The sequence below is a fragment of the Osmerus mordax genome, chromosome 5 (assembly GCF_038355195.1).
Source record: "Osmerus mordax isolate fOsmMor3 chromosome 5, fOsmMor3.pri, whole genome shotgun sequence".
Lineage (NCBI taxonomy): Eukaryota > Metazoa > Chordata > Actinopteri > Osmeriformes > Osmeridae > Osmerus > Osmerus mordax.
The window spans coordinates 7,675,645-7,700,750 of NC_090054.1; the positions used below are offsets into that span (position 1 = coordinate 7,675,645).

Consider the following 25,106-nt stretch of genomic DNA (forward strand, 5'->3'; position numbering starts at 1 on the left):
CAAACTTCACTGAGGGGATTGTTTGAATGCGCCAGAAATTAAAAACGTTTCTTTTGACATAAAGTTTAGGCTGTGGCATTGAATACAGGGATGCACCACACAAGCTTGAGTTTAAATACATAATTTATTGTGACATTACTTACTGTACATGCAAGTCTTGAATTTCTTAACCCTTGTGTTATCTTCGGGTCGTTCTGATCCATCAGTCATTGTGACCCACCGTCGTATTGCGACAACTTTACCGCATACAAAAACAAAGTGAAGCATTTTCTTTTAACCGTTGGCCTGTCTCAGACCCCCCACATTGCGAAGGTTAAAATAAAATTATTTTTATTTGTTTTTGTATTGGGTAAAATTGGGTAAACAAAACGATGGTTCGTTATGAACCTTTGGGTCATGTGACCCGAAGGCAGCACGAGGGTTAAATGTATAATGCTGCTAGTACACCACGGCACGATACGATACTTGCTGTGCAACAGCAATGCACGTTGTATCCATGCGTCGTTGCTAACGTGTGCTGACGTTGTGACGTAAGGCTAGCACTGAGTTCCCTTCGTTGACACAAGGCACTTTTTGCCACAAAATGAATTTCAGCCTAAACCGTGCAACGGAATGTAAATAACAATACAAGCAACTCGTGCGATTGTGCGATTAGCGTGTGGAGGGCCTCAAAAAATGAAAAAAAAAGTCCATAGCCCAGGGGCCTCAAGTGCTATTAAGACGCCCCTGCATGTTACTCCTAGTTCACTCAGCATTAGTGCATTTAGGGAGTCAGTTGGCTGAGCGGTAAGGGAGTCGGGCTAGTAATCCGAAGGTTGCCAGTTCGATTCCCGGTCATGCCAACTGACGTTGTGTCCTTGGGCAAGGCACTTCACCCTACTTGCCTCGGGGGAATGTCCCTGTACTTACTGTAAGTCACTCTGGATAAGAGCGTCTGCTAAATGACTAAATGTAAAATGTAAATGTAAATTTAGTGCCTTCGTAAATCTAGAATAAAAACATCTTAACACTTCTGAATATTGATAGTCCACATTCCCCATAAATAAAACTCTTAAGGGTTAGCATTCAACATGTACTCATGTTGACTATATCCTTGGGCTTCCCTGCCACAGCTCCTTGTGGCTACAACATCACAGCTGAGAATGGGACCATCTATTCTCCTGACTACCCAAACGAGTATCCCAACTCCCAGGACTGCTCCTGGCTCATCACTGTACCCCATGGACATGGTGTCTACATCAACTTCACACTGCTGCAGACTGAGCCTGTTACCGACTACATCGCCGTCTGGTAGGAAGGATGACACACATATACGTGCACATACACACCGAAAACCTGCCGATCACCACATCACCTCATTCTGTATTCAACATAGTACTGAGGATGCTGTTGTGACTGTAGTCTCAAAGAACGTCATGGTGTAATATGCAGCTCTTTCTTCTGTATTAAAAAGATGTATTTCAGAGAAAAAAACACACTGTGTGCTCGAGCTGGGCCCTGTGTGACTCCTGTAGGTTATTAATCTTCAGAGAGCATTAACAGAGGCCAGTGCACTGGACACTGATCATTTTCTGCTGTTTTCATTTCTTGCAGTCCTTTAATGGAATGTTTTTTGATGAGTCAGCACAAAATACACGATAGATTTGGAAGCAAATCAATTGAAGCCAAGCGTGGTGAAAAGCAGGGAATTACTGCAGAATTGGATGTTATAAATGTAATGCATTTCAAATGTGCTGGTATGTGTGGTTGTGTGTGAGTATGGTTGTGTCTTTTGTGTGTGTGTGACTGCGTATGTGTGTGTATACGCAATTGTGCGTGTCTCTAGGGACGGTCCAGATCCGAGCAGCCCACAACTGGGTGTCTTTAGTGGGAACACGGCCCTGGAGTCTGCCTACAGTTTGTACCACCAGGTACTCATCAGGTTCCACAGTGACTTCTCAACCAGCGGGTTCTTCATCCTAAACTTCCACGGTCAGTTTTTCTCTGATATGTCTAAGATCGCTACACGATCGCCCCTTTTCTGTTGTTCATAACCCATGAGGGAGACCCATAAAACCTATGAAACATATAAAACAGCTTTTCAATGTAAGGCCTTGTGAATGGTGTTGCTTACTTAACCTTAAGTAAAACCTCTCTTAGTCCATGGCCAGATTCCTCATGACTCTACGGCCTGTGATGGCATGTCGCAGCTCGAAAAAGTAATAGTAAAGATGGGTACAATATCTGGGGATATTGTGAGGTGCGCTTGCGTTGGTTGCAGATGGGGCAGTTTTCTTACCTACATTTTACAACTGATATGTCTGTATATTTTATGCATACTTATACATAAATATTGCATAGCTTAAAAAGCATACATTTGCTGCTGCTCATTTACACTTCAAAATACTAGAGTGAAGTGTAGAATGAAACAGGGTTCTCTTCTCATTTCAGTACAGTACCATCTGCAAACTGAAAATATGCCCCCCAAAACATAAATAAGCTTGAAATGTATTTCTGGAAAACTGGTAACTTATATTATAATGAGTTTACTAAAAGTGATCATTATGTGTCAGTAACAACATCCCCGTCTAAAGACTCGGGGGTCATGTGACCGGCAATCTGCGCTGTGTAAATAGGGAAAACCGCCTCGCTCTTATCCACTCCAATAGTCCGGATATTGAATGCCATCGATTGCTCCTGGACTTATGGTGATCATTTATACCCCTCTCGTGGTTAATTGCGTTAATAATATATCAGTCCCACCAAAATAGTATTTTCAGGGAAAACAAAGTATTAGTTAGCTAACTGGTTGGTAGCTAGTACTGCAGCTGGCTAACATAGCTGGTACATCCTGTGCTTTGGAGAACTGGATTATCTGCTACAGAAGAGCACAACCTAGCAGGCGTACAGTAATGTACAATTTTCCTCACCTGGAGAAGCCGGCTGTGCTCCGTTTTGCCCCTAGATTCAGACCTGACCCCTGGACTGGTAAGTAAGTTGTACAGCTGCGCTAACTAGACTACCGCTGAGTGGGAATTATAGGAGCTAATCAAGTTGAAGGGCGTAAAAAAATACAGGTTGTTGATATCACAGCCTGGAAACATAGCTAGCAGCTGTTTTGCAGTTTTAGGTTCGTAACTTCTCCCAGAAGTTAACAAGCTACTAAACGGATGTTCTACTAGGTAGTTAATCGCGTACGGGTTTGTACGTCAGTGATGTTTGTGACTGTGGCTAGCTAGTTAGCCACCTTTAGCTTTATTTTTCTCCAGAAAAACTTAAATGATGCCTAAACTGGACAATGGTACCTTCCAGCCGATACAAGCAACACCTTTTTGACCAAGACGAACATTTTTACACCAACATTGTCTATGTAGTTCAAACATAAAAAAATTTTCCCACAAGTTTTAAGGATGGGAAAATAAATAATATAGGTTGTGCAAGACCCAATGAGCAGAATGACTAGAGAAAAAGTACTGAAGAGTAAAACGTTTGTAACACCTTTTGATTCCTCCCCCAGCCTACCGTCTGAAGAAGTGCCCCCCTCCCCCGGTCGTGGAACAGTCTGAGATGATGTACGAGGATGACGACTATGAGATAGGTGGGTGTTCTATGAGATGGAAGTGGTCTGGTCATGAGTAATCAGTACAGTGCAGCTGTACAGTGATGAACTGGGCTATTTTGTTGCGCAACAGTGGCTCAACTAATTACTTAAACTAGTGAAGTGCCCATGCCCGTGATGCAGCCAGTGGTTGAGATATTGGTTAGTTGATTCGGTGACACACACACACACAGATAGAAGTACAGTGCCCGTCGTGGCTTTCGCTAGTGCTGTACAATTTTCCGAAAAACACCTCAATTTGTCAACTCAGTTTGTATAAGGTCATTAGGAGTTCTGAATTATAGTTTTCAATTGACACAATTACCAAAAATGTAACCTCATTCTCTAAACCAGGGCTCTTCAATTAGTTTGGAGCTGGGGCCGGTTCTTGAAACTGAGGCAAAGTCAGGGGCCGGAGGATATGAGTAATTACGGTAACAAATAAAGAAATTACAACAACATACTGAAGGAGTCAATATATTATATTTTGTAAGTGCATATAACAACATATGCCCAAGAGGCCGCATAGGCCCAAGGATTCAAAAATCTTATATTAACAGACAATCTGAGAAAATGCAATTAACTAACAAAAATGGAAGACTAAGGGCGGTGGGGGTCATTTTAGGGCCCTACCAACTATACATGACTTTAAATAGAACAAAATGATACATACACAAGCTACTATATGTATTTAGAGATCACAATTCTGAACAAACAACTAAACAAAATAACATTATTTATGTGAATTGCTGAAGTCTATTTAAAATGTTTAATTAATCTGAATTATTAAAAAAAACGGTTTGAATGCATGATTCAAATACTCAAATACTTCACTTGTTTCATGGATGAATCAGCATTTTTGAACGAATCTCCTGAATTAACGATTCAATGACTAAATGTTCCCCAATGACAAAACATTTTTTTAAGTTATTAGGCGCGTTCGACATGGACTGACTTCATGCAGCACCCTTGAATCTGAGAATGCCATTGACTGCTTCAAGTCAGCCTGGCTGCAGGCGGCTGCAGACGACGCCGGCGCTGCATGAAGTCGAACGCATCTAAAATGGTCTGGGTGAATACTCGATTCTGATTGGCTGCAGCCAATCAGCCAAGTAGTTCCAGCAAAATTGTTCACCGTTCTAAATTATTGAGCTGGCTACGTTGTATGAGCAAAGAACATCTTTCCTTGGTATGAGCCTGTACAAAGTGTCTGAAATAAGTAACAATAACATCAGGGACGCAGTCACGCAGTCAAAACCTCTGTTTACAATTTTGAGAAACTTTACCAAGCTAACATGTAATTACAACAATGAGTGACTTCAATATTTCTTTTAACCTATTTGGAAAATGTTCCTTTTCTGAATTTACTGTGTCAGTCAGTGTCACGTAACCGCTCATCTCACATCCCATTCGATTCACCTCGCTAGTCAACCTAGCTCTACTTCAGACATGCTGCGGCCAACACATACAAATGTTGATTTGATTTGGGGACAATGACATGGCTAGATTGCTGGCTAGTCTTGTTGTTAAACATACTGTCAAATTATAATTACTGTTTGGAGAATGTCAACTTTGATGCGATCATCTCACATCCATTTGCTATTCAACCCGCTACACATGCTGCGGCCGTACTGTAGCCTAGTACTAGTATATGGCCGATACCTTGTTCGTGAAAACCTTGATATTGATTTGGGGACAATGACATGGCTTGTTAGCTAGCTAGTCTTCTTGTCAAACATATTGTCAAATTATATTTACGGTTTGTCAACCGTACACAATGTTCTTGTCTATGAATCTTGCTAGCATAACTTAGCTTTCTGGCTAATAGCTCAGTCCTCCGCTGCATGTAAACGGGCGGGGCCCCCTACAGGACGGGGCCCATGGGCTGGAGCCCAGTCAAGCCCAATGGTAAGTCTGGCCCTGGTCACGAGTGATTTTTTTGTTGTTGTCATAGTCACGAACTGAATGAGGTTACCGGACCACACTCCGGGGGCCAGTCCAAAGCTGTTCGGGGGCCGGATTCGGCCCGCGGGCCGCCTATTGAAGAGCCCTGCTCTAAACTGTGCCTCAAAACCTCACCATTAACACAATTGATTACAACACTATGTCTAGTTGCTAGTTCTAACTATTTAGGTCTATTTAGGGTCAGATGGCTGAGCGGTTAGGGAGTCGGGCTAATAATCAGAAGGTCGATGGTTTGATTCCCGGCCGTGCTAAATGAAGTTGTGTCCTTGGGCAAGGCACTTCACCCTACTTGCCTCGGGGGGAATGTCCCTGTACTTACTGTAAGTCGTTTTGGATAAGAGCCTCTGCTAAATGACTAAATGTAAATGTAAAAGGGTACATTAGTCGATCGCTGATTTACCTGGTCCTGACTAAGCACAAGGAGAATATTTTCTTGTAAAAACATTATACACAACAACTGAGTACAGTATCCAGTTTTGCACATGGTTGCACACATACAAGAAGGTTGTTGAGTTAATGAATACATTAAATTCTGATAACCACAAAACAGTTATGCAACTTTGTCAGTAACACAACAACAATGGCGTTAACAATAACAGTGATAGTAGTAACAATACAAAGACGAATAATAATAATCCAACGTAACATTGTATAATATAATACATTTAACCTTTAGTTTAGTGAGTTCCAAATATTTCCGACGGTCCCCACAGCACAAGTTATTTTTATCGAAATGGTAGCTAGCTGACTTAGATAGCTGCCTAAGTTACCTAGCATTAAACTCATAGCAATGCTACTACCATGCTAGTGTTACTTGCTAGCCTTCTAATTAGTACATTTTGAAAACATACTAAAGCGTTTGTAGCATAGTTTTTGTCTATCGGAAAATATTCTATTAGAATGTTCAAATCACATATTTGTGATGTTACGCTGTGGGACCCACATTCGAACAATCACATATTTGTGACACTACTCATTAACGGGTTAATCATCATCACCACCACCATCACGTTGTGTGTGTTTTAATAGGCCACCATACAGCGCTTGTACATTTGCAATGTGCAGGCAGTTTTGACATCAGTGAACACATTCATTTATGTAATAAAATTAACTGATCTATACTGAAAGTATATCCACTTTAAGTTCCAGTTCAAGTCTTTTATTGTCAGGTACACAGAACAACACAAGGTCAGACTGGGCACTGAAATTCTTAAGACAAGCCAACGCAAGCACCTGGCATGACATAACATAACAAATAAGTACACAGAACATAATTTACATCTATGCTAAATAAGTAAAACTTCCTAAAGGGAGTCAGGTGGCTGAGCGGTAAGGGAGTCGGGCTAGTAATCTGAAGGTTGCCAGTTAGATTCCTGGCCGAGTCAAATGACGTTGTGTCCTTGGGCAAGGCACTTCACCCTGTGAAACTGTTGTCCAGTCTGCGTGTGCGCGACCGAATGCTGCGGAGAAGGCAACAGGGTAAAGAGACTGAAGGCTGGGTGGTAACAGTCTCTTAGAATCCTGCCAACTTTCCTTTATGTTGTCGTTCTGTTAGCTAGCTAGCCCCTTTGAAAGCAGATGAATATCGGTTGTAAAAGCAAATTTGCTTCTAAATAACGAAACTGAATTTCCTTTTCGTCCTTACTACGTTTAGTTTCATTTCATTGCGAATGCGTTTGTTAATTGCATTAGTTCAATTGCGTCACTGCACTCTGTTGGATTATAAAAAGGACACCTGCAAAATATTAACTTTGCAGAGTTCCCGGTTCTCGAGGACCAATCAGAGTGAAGGAGCTGGGACACCAAAAGAGCAAGCCAAACTGGCGGTGATTTCTTTTTTGTCATTATTTTTCATTATTTTATATTGAAATGGTTATCCAAACAATGTCAATCAAGGCACTGCACTCCATTGGGTTATAAAGAGGACATATGCAGAATATGAAGTTTGCAGACTGCCCAGTTCTTGAGCTGATCGTGGGAAACTAAACCCATTCTAATTTGTACACACACACGCACAGATTCCTGGTATTATTAGAGAGATTAATTCCCATCTAGTATATATTTATAACAATCTGATTTTTGTAAGTTCATCAGAATTTTCATATGAAACAGTATATGCTTCTTAACACTAGAAGCGCCAAGCCATCCCCTACTTATTGCGCCATTAGGGGTCAAATTGACCCTTGAGTCTACAGACAGGGATGTGTTTACTAACATGTAATGATCGCTATATTAGGCTTGTTGCATGGAGCAAAGGCACGGTCGGAAAATAAACATGCCTTTGTCAATCTGTAATTTACTTACGTGTTTTTAGTCAGTGATTATTTCATTCGAACGTTTGTTGTCTAGTCTCTCAATCATTCAGCAAAATGTGATTTTTTGGCTAAAGGATGTCAAACACGTTGCGGGTTAGGCTAGCCTGCAGTTGGTCTTTAGTAGCGCGTAATTATCCTGACAAGATTGCGATGTTGTCCCCGGTCAAAAGTATAAACAAACACAGGGACATCATAAACATTCAATGGTCTAATTAGATCTAGTTATACTTGCAAAACATGTAATGTTCTTCATGTATTGTATTGAGCAATGTAATTTGTTTGGAAACTCTAGGCTATAGGCTTACTTGATGTTAGCTTGTTGATGCTTAGCCTATTCAATTTGACAACTTTCGGAATGAGAAGACATAACGTCCAAAATATATACTGGTTGAGAATGTATATTTTGGTTTCATGTTGGCTATTACTGGGACTCATTGGGACTCCGGTTTCAAGTGTATATTTACATTTAGTCATTTAGCAGACGCTCTTATCCAGAGCTACTTACAGTAAGTACAGGGACAGGAATCGAACTGGCAACCTTCTGATTACTAGCCTGATTCCCTAACCACTCAGCCACCTGACTCCCTGGCGGGGTTGTAACATAAAGCACCATCTAGTACTCTAGAGTGGAACCGGAGAATCCTGGAGACACCAGCACTTCTCAGCTGATGGCCCTGAACTCCGAAGAACATCCTTCAACACACCATTTTATTGTGCACAGTTCTCAAAAATCATTGGTCCATCCACAATCACAATACAGACATGCAGCTGTCATTGGCCCACTCCTTAAAAGAATAACATCATTCAGTGCAATCAGAGTTGAAACAATAGTCCTTCAGATCAACTGTCCCAAAGCTCCTTCCCTCCAGGTAATAAAACACCCAAACTGGAAGTCTCTCCAAGTCAGGCAGTCATAAAACTCCAGGAGGCATCTACCCCAAATGGTCAGCTATCCCTTTTGGATGGGTCAGCTAGCTCAAAAGTAATTAAACCAATCTTCACCACAAACAAACCCCCAACATCTTCGAGTCATCAGCAACACCTTACAATCCTTTGAACTCAACTTAATTATCTGCCCTTCCTGTAAGCTGCAACAAAAGTTGTCACAGAATTTGTCTCATATCAATAAACATAAAAGCTTACAAATCAAACCACATTAATTTAAAATACAACCTAAAATTGTACTACATGGGTTATGCAAGGGCATTAGTGCATATAAAACAAAAGTTGCATTTGATAAATCAAGTAGGCGGTCTATCTACTACAACTAGCCTGACAGATACGTTTTGTTCCCTTTACATCTAAATAGAATAAATAGGCTACTCTTGGGTATTGCATTGTGCACAGGATTTTTTTTCTTTCTTTTAGCTGGTAACCCGTGAATGCATCTTTCAGACTGTTTGAAAGATGTGATTCCATACCCCCTAATGATTGATTGTGTAGTGAATCTATGCATTTGGTCTCAACAGTTCCTTTCAACGGTTTCTAGTGAACTCAAATCCAGTTACACAACATTCCTAGCATTCTATTCTGATAGGCCTACTTACAGCTTAAAAATACATTTAATTTAGCTTATTGTTACGTTCACACATTCTTTCTACAAAATATGGGCATTTGTTGCAGCCAGATGTGTAAGAGGTTGTAAAATGCTAATTTACTCATTTATACCTCTCGATATTTCAGAAATGCTATTGTAAGATATTTCATTGCTATAATGTTAGACAGGAATTAGAAAAGAGGGACTTGGATTGTGAAGGAGGAAGTTGTGTGCGATTGGAGACAATGGCTGTTTATCAATACACATTTTTTTCCGTTCTTGTTTTCTTGCGAACTCGTTTTACGTCATCTTTCATTGCCCAAGTACGGTTCCAATCCAAAGAACACAAATCACCAAGAACACCAAAAATACCCGGAAATGATTTTGATCCGCCCGTTTTATCGAGGATGCATCGGATGGTGACTTGGTCAGCGAGAACGCATCTGATTTCCCAGAAGTTATTGCAAGAACACACGCATCTCAAATCGTTCTCAGTCCTCGCAGTCTTGAAAGACCGTTCTCGCAAGACGCTTGGCAAGAACGTTCTTCTCAAGAACGCAAGTACGTTCTTTGGATTGATAAACGGCCAATAAAGGTTGCCCGGCCGAATCGAGTCATGGAGCCCCGTTGTCTGTCCGTGTCTCAAATTAGTTTAAATTATAAGCTTTCAAGAGCCATTGGTTACGCTATGTGTATTCAATGATCACAACAACCCCCACCCATGCTGTCATCTCCTTTTATTATTCCTACTTTATTTTATTCATGGCTTAGCTTACCATTTGCAAAATAGTTGCAAACTATGAAAGTCATATTTTTGTTTTGCTCATGTGTGAATATGCTAAATGCATTTATTATTATTTATTAATGTTTATCTGCTTTACAAAACATATTTGAATTTTACGATTACAATTATTGTTCTCGCTTTGTCATGAGATAATTGCGCCTAGCAGTCAACACACAAACGTACATGTGAAGCTGATACACTTCATAGAATTCACTTAAATTTTTGTCATCATTTTGCACATAATTATAGACTATATAGGCCTGTGAACTATACATATTTCGCTAAATGTATCCTATTTAGACTTTATAGGCCTTTGTCTGAATGACAGAGTTGTACAAGAGAACCCTTGCGACATCTGCTGATAGAAAGGTGAATTGCAGCCTTGAAAGGCAGGGAAAAAATTTCTGAATGTGCAATTATTGCTGGCTATAGCTTAGATCAGTGGTTCCCAACCTCGCCAATTATTTTGTTGTTGAATTGTATCAATAAAAATTATAATATTAAGTATTATTAAAACACCACACGCACGCTTTAAACAAACGAAACGCATCTAACATCTTCCACTTTCCCTCATAAAAATTGAGGACTTGACTAAACTCAGCATACGTTGATTAACGTGATCACACGTGACGAGGCTAACATATTTTGAGCGCAAATTTTTAATGGAAATCAGAACCGCGTAAAACAAAAAAGAAAATGGAAAGATTTCTTCACCGACCTGTGTTTTCAACGGACCCTTCAACTACAAATAAGAAACAGACATGTAAAAGACAAAGAAAATATGATGACACCTTCCTTCAGTATGGATTAACTAGCATAACAGAAAACAACGAGGAGAAGCCTAAATGTCTGTTGTGTGGTAACGTCTTGTCAACAGAGAGCATGAAACCCAACAAGCTCAAAAGACATTTTGAGACAACACACAAAGAATATGTGGGCAAACCTATATCTTTCTTTGAAAAGAAACTTGCAGAACTGAATCAGCGAGTCTATTTCAAAAAGGCAATGACTGTCAATGAGCGAGCCTTAAAAGCATCTTTTGAGGTGAGCTATCTTGTTACAAAGGCTATGAAGCCGCATACCATTGTAGAAACTTTAGTTTTGCCAGCAGCTATGGAAATGGTAAAAACGATGTGTGGGGAGGGAGAAGCACAAAAACTGAAGGCAATACCAGTGTCTGATAATACAATAAAAAGAAGAATCGATGCGATCGCTAACGATCAAGAGAGCACGCTAACGGAACGGTTGCGAAATTCCCCCACCTATGCTCTACAAATGGATGTTAACACAGAAGGGAAAAATGCCCATGTTTTGACATTTGTTCGTTACATGCAGCATAATGCTATTCACAAGGATATTTAGTGTGTTTGCTGCAAGCAAAAACACTATTGTTATTCTGCATACTTATTAGTGTGTTTGCTGCAAGCAAAAACACTTATTATTCTGCATACTTATTATTATTTGTTAAATTAGTGTGTTTACTGCAAGCTATTGTTATTCTGCATACTTATTATTATTATAAAAAATTAAAAAGAATCCTCCCACTTTTTTCCGTAGCCTACTCCTTTCACACTGTTTAAGCTAGAAACACCGTTCAAACTTCATTTGTTAAAGTCTGAACTGCTCTAGTGTGCTATTACTTTTCTCATTGATAACTTTTAAAGTTTTTAAGGTATTAAAGTTTAGTGCTAAAAAAAATGAATGGGTTTCAATGGTTCAGAATGTTCAAGTCAAATTCAATTGTGACGTCATGCACTGACAGAACTGTTTCTCACCGCGTCAATTTCTGACACTGTTTAACACTTTCCTGCCTGAATATGCAGACTTTTTCAAATAATATACCTGAACTGTTTATACCATTTTGAAGACAAGATTTAGGGCTTTCTAATGATGTAAATATTGATATGATCATGTTAGGCAAATCATCCTTTATCAAGACGATTTCACAGAGCCATTCTGACAAAAATCTTCTCCGTCTGCATTACTTTTTTAGAAAACCTCATTTTTAACCACTTTCACTACAAGATAGAGGATATGTTAGAGCGTATGAAATGAGCGTACATTTGTCGGGAATTCAGAACAGTAGACAGATTTAAGATAGGCTATTTTGTTTAAAAGTTATGACCACTGAAGTGATGAGTGCGATAACGCTATTCCAATCTAGCGCGATGGCTCTGCATAACTAAAAACGGTTCTACATTTTTCCACAATCGACCAAATTGGCCAAACAAGGTATGTACATTGAATTTAAAGTGTACATAATCTAGCTAGATTATTTTTCTTTACGAAAGTTTCACAGAAATTTGCAAAAATCGAGGCTCAACTCTGTCATAGCCGACTGTCAAGAATAGCCAAACCGCGGTCACGAAAGGTTTACTGCAGCTGGCATTACTACGAACAAAAGCTTCGTAACTGAAAGGTTTTTACTTTTAGTTGACGATATTGAACACAGACGTTAATAAACTTGTCTTTACTCTAAATATATTTTCCGTTTTCAATTTGAAGCAGTAAATCTAACACATTAGGAATTCTCCCACTACATCCGCTCGCTCTGCTTTGACAAATATGTTTTCTCAGTCCACCATACATTAGACGAGCTAATTTTCTAGCACTTTCAATACAAGATACAGGCCATGTTAGAGTTGATATACATAATTGTGTGGGCAATGTAGAACAGCAGACAGATTTGAAATATGATCTTTTGTTTTAAAGTTCTGGTCATTCTAGTGACGAGTGCTTACAACTCTAGCTACGACTGTCATCATACAGTACTGTACTAGCTGCCATAGAACGGCGAAACTAGCTACGTCTATCGTTCGTTACCTACAAACAAATGCTTTGTAACAGTATTTACTTTTTATCGGCGATATTGACAACAGAGGTTAAGGAACTTGTCTTTCATCAAAAGTTCGTCTCCGTTTTCAATTTGAAGCAGTATCTAGCTTACTGTAGGAAATCTCCCATTGCATCCTCTCTAGCTTCTTCGGCTAAAGATGGACGACAATGACGATGCATGCATTATTCACACCTACGGTGTTAATACAGTCTGTAAAAATACCACTTTGACACACTTGCAAGAAATTATCCGCTGGTTAGATGTAGCATGATCTTATTTACCACCCACGATAGTTCTGCTTTTTTGCAGCAGCAGCATTCTGAGTTAGAGTAGCTAGCTTTTCCAGTTGCACAACAAAGTCAATTTTGTCACATTGTGACAAAATTGAATTTAAAAAACTCACCAGGGACAACGACAACATTGGCAACCCTGCACTATGGATTATTATTTTGATGTCATCTTTAAATTAAGTGTCTGAACAGGACTGGTTGTGCAGGCACACATGATTAGTTTCTCCTTCATCTTGAACCTAAAACCTAGATTCTAGGTTAGAAATGTTGACAATGACCAACAGTTGCTACGTTACAAGAAACAAGGAACCAATCCGATTGGCCAACGCTCTTCACTGTTCCACTGTTCAAACTTGTTTCTGTTTCTATATCTTTCAATTATTAATACTTTTCAGAATGGGTTTTATTCGCCAAGAAACATCACGCAGACAAGGAATTTACTGTGGCAGGAAGGTGCACACATTACACATATAAGAATCTTAAATAAGAAGTGTACAAGTCTAACTAATACTAAGGTTTAAAACTGTAAAAGGTTTAGAATTAAATAAAATGGCTCTAACATAACGCTTTAACATTTATGAAATTAAATAAGATACCCTTTTCATCACTCTTTTTTCTCCTTTTTCAACCGTGAGAAAATATTGCAATGCATAACAATGACAGATATACTTTTAACACTGTCTCACCATTTTGTTTTCAAAGCAATACTTTTTTTCACATTCATACTGCTGACATACTTTTGTCTGCTATGATATTGATAACTGTTATGCAATATACTCTTGATCACTATATTTGCTCATTTTTCTAACTTCAAACTTTCTTCTGTTTCTCAATCTTTCATTCTTTATACTTTTAACTAGTGGTGGGCCGTTATCGGCGTTAACACACTGAGACTCTTATCGGGCGATAAAAAAAATATCGCCGTTAATCTATTCTCAAAGTTGGGTTGGGAGCTGGGTCTGTACTATGCAAGCTATAATGACTTTCACCTTGATATTTTAGCGCGGATGTATACCTAGCCGAATTGCACTGTAGAGGGCGAGAACGAGTCTTTGAACCTGTGTGTATGCCTTGTGTATGAAATTATCACATCAAACGTAACGTGCTAACATGGATGCAGCTATGAAGCCGCCTGGTTTGCTTCAGGGAAAATGTATTTTTAAGAAGCTTCCCAATGGAAACCTTGACAAGACTAAGGTTGTTTGCACCTTGTGCTATGCGGAATTAGTTTACTGTAGGAGTTCTTCCAGTCTCAAATACCACCTAAACGCAAAGCATCCCTTAGCTAATGCGGAAGATGCCGGGCCAAGCACTGATGTAGCGCGGGGGAAGAGTCGTCGTCAAACTACTGTTTGAGTGCAACCGAGGCAAGCCCGTCACAGCACAGCTCTATCAGCCAAGCTAACTAATCTAATAAACAGTTAATAAACACAAGTACATTTTATTGAACATAATTCATCACCAATTATATAGAACAGCTTTCTCAAGCAGTTTGTGATGCATTTTGGAAACAGGAGATGAGCCCCTGGTCTAATGCGCCACCTGGCTTGAGAAACCCGTTCTCAAAGACTTACTTTTAGTCATTATTTGGGTAGCACACATATTCTGAATGCCTTCGGTGGAATTCAAATGAGCCATTTTAATCTAGATTAACGCCAAGATTACAGTGAGATTAATCTAGATTAAAAAAAATAATCTATGCCCACCACTACTTTTAACGATTAAAAATGTATGAAAGTCAATAAGATACTATTTTCATCACTGTTTTTTCTCCATTTTCAACAGTAAGAAAATATTGCAATGCATAACAATGACAGATATACTTTTAACACTTTTTCTCACCATTTTGTTTTTAAAGCACATACCTCTTTTAAAATTTTTGTCAAACCTTCACTATTCAAGCCATCAAAACAATCGTTTCAACTGCTTTCAGCAAACACATACATTTTCTTCAGGAAATGTACCTTTCTAGTTTGTACTGTCTCCCTCTTCCTGAGAATGAGACTGCCAAGGCCATGTATGATGTCCTCCACAGCTATATGGAGAAAAACAACATTCCATGGGAGTGTATGATAGGATTTTGCACAGACGGGGCTCCGTCTATGGCGGGACGGCGAGCAGGCTTACGGACGTTAATCGTGGAACTGGCCCCCTCTGCAGTATGGAATCATTGCATGATTCATCGTGAGCAACTGGCATCTAAGGAACTGAGTGTGCCCATCGCAAACATATTGCAGCAGGTTGTAACCATGGTTAACTACATCAAGCCACATCCACTGCGTGCACGTCTCTTTGCTAAATTATGCGATGATGTGGGATCTGAACACAAAAATTTGCTCTTTCACACAGAAGCACGGTGGTTATCCAGAGGTAGGGTGCTGGAGCGATTTTTCAAGCTGAGAAATGAACTTTTAGTGTTTTCCATGGATGTGAAAAATACAGATTTTGTCAACTTTTTGTGTGACCAGCAGAAAATGTGCCTCCTCGCATATGTAACGGATATCTTTGGAAAACTTAATGAACTTAACGTAAGCATGCAGGGGAAAAACAAGAGTATCCTGCAGATGAGTGACCGTATTGACGGATTCAGGGGGAAACTTTCATTCTGGAGAGAAAACCTTTCAAAAGCAAACTTTACCCCTTTTCCTCAGCTGAATAAGTTTCTGACAGACTACAACATCGATGACTAGTGCTCCACAAAGGTAATGTGTGACCACCTGAAACGCCTAGAAGAGCACTTTGCCACCTACTTCCCAGACTTGGATATGTCAAAGTTTGACTGGGTGAGGGACCCATTCCACTGTGATGCAAGCTCAGTGGATCTGCCTGTCATCGCTGTTGAACAGCTGATTGAACTATCATGTGACAGAACGCAACAGGGCCTGCATTCACAAGTGGCGGTGGAAGAATTCTGGTTTGGAGCAAGGGAAGAGTACCCAAATATCTCACAGTGTGCTTTAAAGAGTTTGGTACCTTTCGGAAGCACATATTTGTGTGAAGCTGGATTTAGTGCTCTTGTGTGCATGGAATCAAAATACCGTTCGCGGCTGGATGTAACGGCAGAGATGAGATGCGCTCTGTCAACTACATCACCTGACTTTGAAAGGCTGCAGCGAGATGCACAAGCTCAACCGTCCCATTAAGTGTGGACATAATAAAGACATAATACAATTAAATAATAGAAAAGTATTTCTGCAGTAAGGTAGTGTCTGTTTATGAACTAAGTTAAACTGAATTGTATCCAAAATTAAAAATTCACTTTGATCACTAATATGTGTCTTGTCCTGGCTACACAATAATCATAAAATAACCTAAATGCGTTTCATTCGTTTTTTATTTTACAATTAACATTTACTTAAATATATAATTACAAGTTATATTACATGATTAAAAACACTTCTGTAATAGATTATGTTCTGAATGTTTGGGGTCACTTGAGTTTTGTGACATCAAATTGGGGTCACAAGCCAAAAAAGGTTGGGAACCACTGGCTTAGATTATCACAATCACTCAAATTGTGATAAACCTTTAGAAATTAAAAGGCAAAATTAATTACAACCTTGATGCAAATATGTTAGTTATTAAATTCCGTGTTTTTTTCACCACCATCAGGTATGTGACTTCTGTCAGATTAATATTTTATTATTTATTATTATTTTATATTTAAGGTACACAGTAAAATGTGTGAAAATGTCTCCAAACATGAGGAAGTGTTTTGAAATCTTAGAAACATCTTGATTGCTGTTAAAGATCCTGTGAAGTAAATTATGTGATTTACTTGTCAGAACATTATATACGTGTGAAATGAGTTCCTGAAAGCAGGTGCAAAGCGCAAAAACGTTGTCGCACTGAAATGTGGAGTTAAACCGTAGAACAGTTTCTCTTCCGTTTTCAGCTCAGGTTTTGTAAGGCGGAGCCAAAAATGACCGATCTACATCACTTTGACCGATCTACGTCAGATCACTGCATGGCTCCTCCTCTTACCCGGTGAAACGGTATAAAAGCCTGGAGCTCATTTGCATAAGAGGTCCTCCAACTCCACTTAATTTACGACTCCTGCTATATTGTTATTGTAGCCTACATCAGCTAGCTAGCTAGCTTCAGGATGTCTCCCTCCACTGCATCTTACCTGGATGCAAGAACTTCAGCTGCGCTGCAACGCTATTTAATTTCCATAGTGATGAGGAAAGGAAAAATAGGTGGATTGATTTTGTGAAGATCAACTCCAACAGCCGCCTCTGCAGTGACCTTTCACGGCGGGTAGTTTTAACATGGACCAGAGACGGACGGGGTTCACGGACACACGGCTTCTCTTGCAGCGCGGAGCCGTACCGAGCATCGCCCTCCCGGCCGTTCCTCCTCCGGTCGCACCATCCACCGCCGACAGCAGTTCATCACTCAGTTCTGAGTGCTTGTTATAATTAAACTAGATAACTTTTCCAGAGGTATCTCTGCTATGAGTTAGTGCAAACCGCTAACTTGATATTACTCTGTGTAGAATGATGGTATGGTAGCTATGTGCTAGAAGTAGCCTAGTTGGAGAGCTCACTGTCTGCTGTCTCTGGTGTCCATTTTTACTCCTGTGTTACAGCTCAGGGGAACAAGCTTAATTTATATGCATCTGTATGTTTCACTCATTGAACAAATAAATTATCTGGGTTGTAGGTACTTGAGACAGGCGGTGCCTTCCAGCGAGGGGGCGGAGCTTCAGCTCCTTCAGGCGACACGCCCCCCCAATCTCAAGCAGAGAAGACTGCTGATTTTCTCACGATTTCAAAGCTTAATTTAACATACTTGTCTGTGTTTTTTTTTCATTCAAATTTGGATGGGTAGTTAACAACAGACTCTTCTGTGGTGTGATGAACTTAAAACTAGTTTTCAATTCCACTTTACAGGATCTTTAAAGGTAAAGTAAAACATTATATTACACAGTTCATTTAACGAAACAGACAGAAGTCTTTATAATATATAAAGATAAGTGATAGCAAGGTAAAAAGCACATTTCATTTAAAAAATAGAGAAAGGTTGGGAGGTTGTATCAAAGCGTAGCTCAGTACATGTCAGTGGTCCGGAACGCTAAGCAGCAAACCTGTGTATATAATTGTATTTATTTAATCAACACACACATAGTTGGGGAGTCATAGTTAGAGAAAGGCAGGAATCGCTACCTGTCTGTGTATGTGGTTTGATTACCTTGTGAACGAGGCACTGTACAGTTTTTTTCCTCACCAGAAAAATATGATAATGTCAATTACCCACCAGGGAACAGACATGTAGTCAGTATCAGCCGGTTTGTTACTAATCCATGACTGTAGGGCTCGGGTCCTGTTGTTGAGACTGAACCTGTCTCCTCCCAAAGCTAAATTGGAGAATATTATTCTATTAACATGCCACAAACTTGTTTGATCAATAGTACTGCAGGTCCCATTAACCAGCCTTTATTGTTGGACGTTGGATGTTTCCTAGACCAATACGCTCAGAGGATTGTACCCATGATCCACAGGAATGTAGTTGCCATATTTGAATAAGCACGTTCTTCTGCCTGGACAGCTGCAGGGCAGATCAGGATCAGAATATCTGGCAGAAGATGCTTACGTCTGAATTAATGATGCACATTTACTGTCCTCAGGTGACATCGTCAGGTACCACTGTTTACCAGGATATACTTTGGTAGGGAAGAGTGAGCTCACCTGCCAACTCAACTCTCACCTGCAGTTTGAGTCTCCTCCCCCCACATGTGAAGGTAAGATGAGGTTCACACGCAGTTCCTCTGTGAGTCCTACTCACTCTGTGTATTTTTCTCTATCGCTATCCAACCCTCTTCCTCTGTGCTGTAGTAGCATTCTCAGCATTTCAAACATATGCCATGTGGTTATGTAATTTTTGCAACATATCAGAGTGCCTTCTCTGCATTCCAAGTGATGTTTCACCCTCCTGTCCCTGTGATGACTCCTCAAGCATGGTTCCATAAATTATTACTTTGCAAATAGGAGGCCAGCACGTGTGTGTATATGTGTTTCATTTGTTTATGTGCTGTGTATTGTGTGTGATCAGAACTAAAACAGCAGTGAACACATGGTCTGTCTTATTCCCACACATCAGGTCTAATTATAGAGTCAGTGCTGTCATACAGATGTAGCAGGAGCAGAGTCCATTAGGTTTGAGCACAAAGCACTAACAAGCCTTTTCTGTGGAGATATGAAGATAAGCTCTGCACATGTCCCCCTCAAAGCTCCACTACTATAATGCAACTTGGCAGCTCTGCTTCATTTGGCAGGCTGCCATTATCACACACCCACAAGGCAGACCGAGAGAATGCCTTTACTTTGGTTCATAGATTACCAACAGTCCCTTTAGTTCATAGATTACCAACAATTAGTTTCAAACATAGATAACCAGTTTCCTAAGCAAAGAAGTTCAAACCCTGGAGGTATATGTAGGCCACAGCAGATGTTGTTGTTGTCCCTGAATAACAAATTGTTGATGTTGTTGACCTGCAGCTCAGTGCCCAGCTAATGAGGAGCATTCATGGTCCTCTGGGGTGATCCTGAGTCCAGGGTTTCCCAAAAACTACCCTAACTCCCAGACGTGCTCCTGGCTGCTGCGTGTCCTGCCCTCCTACACGATACACATTTACGTGGAGATGTTTCATAGCGAGAAGCAGTTTGACGAGCTGGAGATCTTTGATGGTATGAACGTTCTCTACTAACATGCAGTTATATTAGATCTTTATAATCCAGATTTATTTCATTGATTGTAATGCTTGTCTCTTGGTGGAACCAGCACGTTTATGTTATTAATTTTTAATTGTATTTTTGTCAGGTCCATCAGGCCAGAACCCCCTACTGGTGGCATTGAGTGGTAACCACTCCACCCAGTTGAACTTTACCAGTAAGACTAATCAGCTCTATCTGCGCTGGTCAACAGACCATGCCACTAGCAAACGAGGCTTCAAGATCCGCTACACAGGTCAGCCCCCCCATCACATGCACAAACACACACACATACAGTGTAGCAGGTAAAACAGTAGGCGGACACAAGATACACAGTCTGACTTGTAAGGTCTTTTGTATGCTTACTTGTCTTTGTTCAGGCTTTCTGGTTACATAAGAAGACACAGAGGTTGGTCCTGTAGCAAGTTTCTTATCTCTGTACCTGGGCTTTTCCACCAGGTTTTTTTTGTAGCCTCGCTAATGGATTGGCTGCAGCTGTGGGTGTGAATAGGTGCCTCTGTCCATGGTTCTAAGTATCTTCTCTTGCTGGCAGCTGTGGTGGGAGCACTAGGCACTGTCCATTGTCCTGAAACCTGTTCGCAATGGTGCTTAACTGGGCTTGTGACCGATGGCTGAGTCATTGATCAGCCATACCCTGCTATTACATATGCACTAGAGTGTACTAGAGATCCTATGGCTCTGTTATATTGAAATGGCTTTTAACCCAGTTAAATGTGTGAATGGTTGTTATAGCAGTGTTTCTTCTGAGTACATCTGTGAAGCCTAGCCATATGTGGCATGAGAGAAGTTTAAACCCCAATGCAGTGTGATTTCCCTGCCCTCTTACATCTCTAGGTTCTATCAGAGATTATTACCAAGCATGTTTGCTGCTTGCAGGCACACCGTCATTCTGCATCTATTTTAGGTCACAGGCAGACAGGAAGTGATGCTTTTGGTGTTAGCGTTCATTAGCTAGCATTAGTGTAAGCCCGGTCCCAGCCGCAGCTACCTGCAGGCAACAATGCTAGGCCTCAGTAATGGAGGTCAATCATCCAGCAGTGCATCAGGGTGAGGAAGGACACCTCAGGGTGACGTTTCCATCAGTGACCAATCAGGATTTAGATCTCTTCCTCAGTAGCTACTTTTCTTTCTATTTCTCGTTTTCTCTTCCACACCACCCCACCTCTCTTTCTTCCTCATTCTCTCCATCTCTGACTGCCTGTCACTTCTCTTTTTATTCATTTCAGTTGATCCTGTAGCCGTTCCAGCCACTGTTCAGCTTATTATTTCAGTTTGTTCCCTCATGTTTCTCCATTTATTCAATCTGCCAGAGAGAGGGAGAGAAAGAGAGAGGGGGTTGGGGCATAGAGGGGGAACTGGTGAATGTGACTGCTGGTGAAATACAGTTCTAGTAATATTGAGGTTTGCCATGTCCGGGCAAAGGATGGCCGGGTACAATTGTAGAGGAATAGTTGCCAGGATGTCAGACTTCTAAACTGACTGTTTAATAATGCAGTAGTCCTGAGCCAAGGGGACTAGTACAACTCTGTACCATGCTCTACCCAAAGGACTAGTACACCTCTGAACCAGGCTTAAAGATCCTGTAAAGTAAATTCCATGATTTGCTTCTCAGTACATTATATACATGTGAAATGAGTTCCTGAAAGCATGTGCAAAGCGCAAAAACTTTGTCGCACTGAAATGTGGAGTTAGACCGTAGAACAGTTTCTCTTCCGTTTCAGCTCAGGTTTCGTAAGGCGGAGCCAAAAAATGTCCGATCTACGTCACTTTGACCGATCTATGTCAGATCACTGCATGGCTCCTCCTCTCACCCGGTGAAACGGTATAAAAGCCTGGAGCTCATTTGCATAAGAGGTCCTCCAACTCCACTTCAGTTACGGTCTCCCTTCAGTCTCCCTCCACCCTCCACTGCATCTTACCTGGATGCAAGAACTTCAGCTGCGCTGCAACGCTATTTAATTTCCATAGTGATGAGGAAAGGAAAAATAGGTGGATTGATTTTGTGAAGAGCCACGCTGATGGAAAGCTTCGCATCAACTCCAACAGCCGCCTCTGCCATGACCATTTCACGGCGGATAGTTTTAACATGGACCAGAGACGGACGGGGTTCACGGACACACAGCTTCTCTTGCAGCGCGGAGCCGTACCGAGCATCGTCCTCCCAGTAGTTCCTCCTCCGGTCGCACCTGGACCATCCACCGCCGCCAGCAGTTCATCACTCAGTTCTGTGTGCTTGTTATAATTAAACTAGATAACTTTTCCAGAGGTATCTCTGCTATGAGTTAGTGCAAACCGCTAACTTGATATTACTCTGTGTAGAATGATGGTATTTTAATGACATGGTAGCTATGTGCTAGAAGTTGCCTAGTTGGAGAGCTCGCTGTCTCTGGTGTCCATTTTTACTCCTGTGTTACAGCTCAGGGGAACAAACTTCATTTATATGCATCTGTATGTTTCACTCATTGAACAAATACATTATCTGGGTCGTATTCCCCCAGTCTCAAGCAGAGAAGACTGCTGATTTTCTCACAATTTCAAAGCCTAATTTAACATACTTGTCTTTTTTTTTATTCAAATTTGGATGGGTAGTTAACAAGACATTCTTCTGTGGTGTGATGAACTTAAAACTCGTTTTCAATTCCACTTTACAGGATCTTAAGCTCAGTGGATTTAGACACATCTGAACTGTTATCTTGAAGGATTAACCCACCCTTGCCTTACCCTCAGGGCTTGAAATTGGGACCATTTTGGTTGCAAATGCTCCCGAAATTGTATACGTGCAACCTCAAAACATATTTAGGAGCATTTGTGCGAGTGAAAATAATAGTTATGATGTGACTTGTTTTCATTTCTTTACAAAACGCTTGCTAATTATCCTACTGCACAGTATGTGCCTGCTGTGAGCTGATACAGTGACCTGTCTACCATTCTCTCCAATTGCACATTACAAGTTCAAAACTTAATCTTTACGTTCTTAACTTTAATGCAGATTTTAGATTGGTAAAAATTTGCAGTCAATCACTCCTTGTCATTGCGCTCCGTTGTCATGTGACAGGGAGCTAACCGCGCTCAAAATTTGAAGAACTGAAACAACATTAACATTTTTGGTGGGTGCTCCTAAATTTGAGCACCAGTGCTACCAAGTAAAAAAAGTTAATTACAAGCCCTGCTTACCCTGGAGTAAGTAGTGGTGAAAACCCAATGGTATAATGAAGCCAGGGAGGTTATAGGATTCATACTGAACACTCACAATCAACTGTGTCTTATGGTGGCCAGTGCATCACATCACTGATTGAAAAAAATGCTCACCACCAAGTAGATAGAATGCAGATTTCTGAATCCTGTTTGTCTGTCTACTCTCCTTCCCTCAGCTCTGTACTGCAGTATTAACAACCCTCCGGTAAATGGGGGTGTTGTTAACCGGACACGCTTGAGACCAGGAAGCAGACTGCAATACTACTGCAATCCTGGTTACCGTCTTGTAGGCTTTCGAAATTCCACTTGTAGACTCAACAGCAATGGACTGTACAACTGGGACTCTCCACCACCCCTCTGCCAAGGTGAGTAGGAAATCAGAGTACAAACATTTTAGACATCCTCAGAAGAGGGTTCCGAGTACATTCAGCAGCTTTGGTGTGAATCCATCAAAGATTAGTTAAGATACGACCCAACTTCCTGTTTGACGGTTTTGCTGCAGATTTTGATTGGCTGTACTGGGCAAACGGTTTAGAAACTCAAAAAACGTCTAACTTTTGTGAGGTTTGGTCTGAAGATAATCTGTGCCACGTTTAGTGAAGATTGGAAAAAGTTTGTACGAGAAGTAGCACATTTTATTAATTCAAAATGTCGGCCGCATCAATTCAGCTAGTATCACAAGTTAACAAGATCACAATATATCACTACACAAAGGAATCTCTTAATGAAAGTTTTTACCCTTGTGCTGCCTTCGGGTCACATGACCCAAAGGTTCATAAAGAACCATCGTTGTGTTTACCCAATTTTACCCAATACAAAAACAAATACAAATTATTTTCTTTTAACCTTTGCAATGTGGGGGGTCTGAGACAGCCCAACGGTTAAAAGAAAAGGCTTCACTTTGTTTTTGTATGTGGTAAATTTGTCACAATACGACGGTGGGTCACAATGACTAATGGGTCAGAATGACCCGAAGATAACACAAGGGTTAAAAAATCAACAGTTATAGGCCAAAACAAAATTTTGCTTAGTTCAGCGCCCCCTAGAGGTCAAATGACGCAAACTTGTGGACCCTTTAAGAACCGGGTCCAGAGTCCCTGTACCAAGTTTGGTGTCAATGTATCAAAGATTTGTTGAGATATAACCTCACTTCCTTTTCGGCGGCTTTGTTCATGTGTGCAAAAATGGCAGAGAATCTGTATAACTGGAAATGGCACCATTGAACTCTTCTTGGTCCAGGAAATCCAACAATACCTCATTTTTGAAAATGGGGCTTACGGTTCAAAAGTTTGCTGATTTCTGTGAAACTTGCGAAATAAACATGAGCTATTATTAGCTATATTAACTATATACCCTTTAAGCTAAATATCTATACCTTGTTTGGCCAATTTGCTCGATTGTGGAAGAAAGTCAAACCTTTTCAGTTATGGAGAGGATTATAGCCAGCTAGCGCTAGCTATTTTTTGGGGAGGGGAATTGATGGTGATGAGGGGACTGTTCCCAAAGAGTGTGCCAAATTTCACAACTTTTTACAAAACGGTTCTTGGGGCTGCCATAGACTCCAATGAGAGAAGAAGAAGGTGCGTAATAATAGACGACGCAATAGGTGTTAACTTCGCTGCTTGGCCACCAATAAGGAGAATAGAATGAACATAGCAGAAAATAGGACAATTATGATTTGAGTGGGATAAAGCTCTGTCAGTAGTTTACAACAAGTCTCTTCAGTCTTAGGCAGTGTGTACAAATTTTATGAGAACATTCTCTAGAAATGAGTTGGCTATATTCTGTGATAAGTGTCTTTGAAGGATCATTGCTTTGAAGTCTGTCATTGAGTGTTATGTAAGGGTCCTGTTTAGAAAATAAAATAGAACTT

At 40.5% G+C, this 25,106-nt stretch overlaps 1 protein-coding gene across 1 annotated transcript in view; it reads left to right on the forward strand.

The window, feature by feature from the left end:
- LOC136943695 (CUB and sushi domain-containing protein 1-like) overlaps positions 1–25,106 on the forward strand; it is a 402,237-nt gene that overhangs the window by 309,921 nt on the left and 67,210 nt on the right. Inside the window, 7 exon segments of the mRNA XM_067237118.1 lie at positions 1,113–1,290; positions 1,826–1,971; positions 3,497–3,577; positions 18,934–19,047; positions 19,805–19,993; positions 20,127–20,273; positions 23,410–23,598. Coding sequence (XP_067093219.1) covers positions 1,113–1,290; positions 1,826–1,971; positions 3,497–3,577; positions 18,934–19,047; positions 19,805–19,993; positions 20,127–20,273; positions 23,410–23,598 — 1,044 coding nt within the window.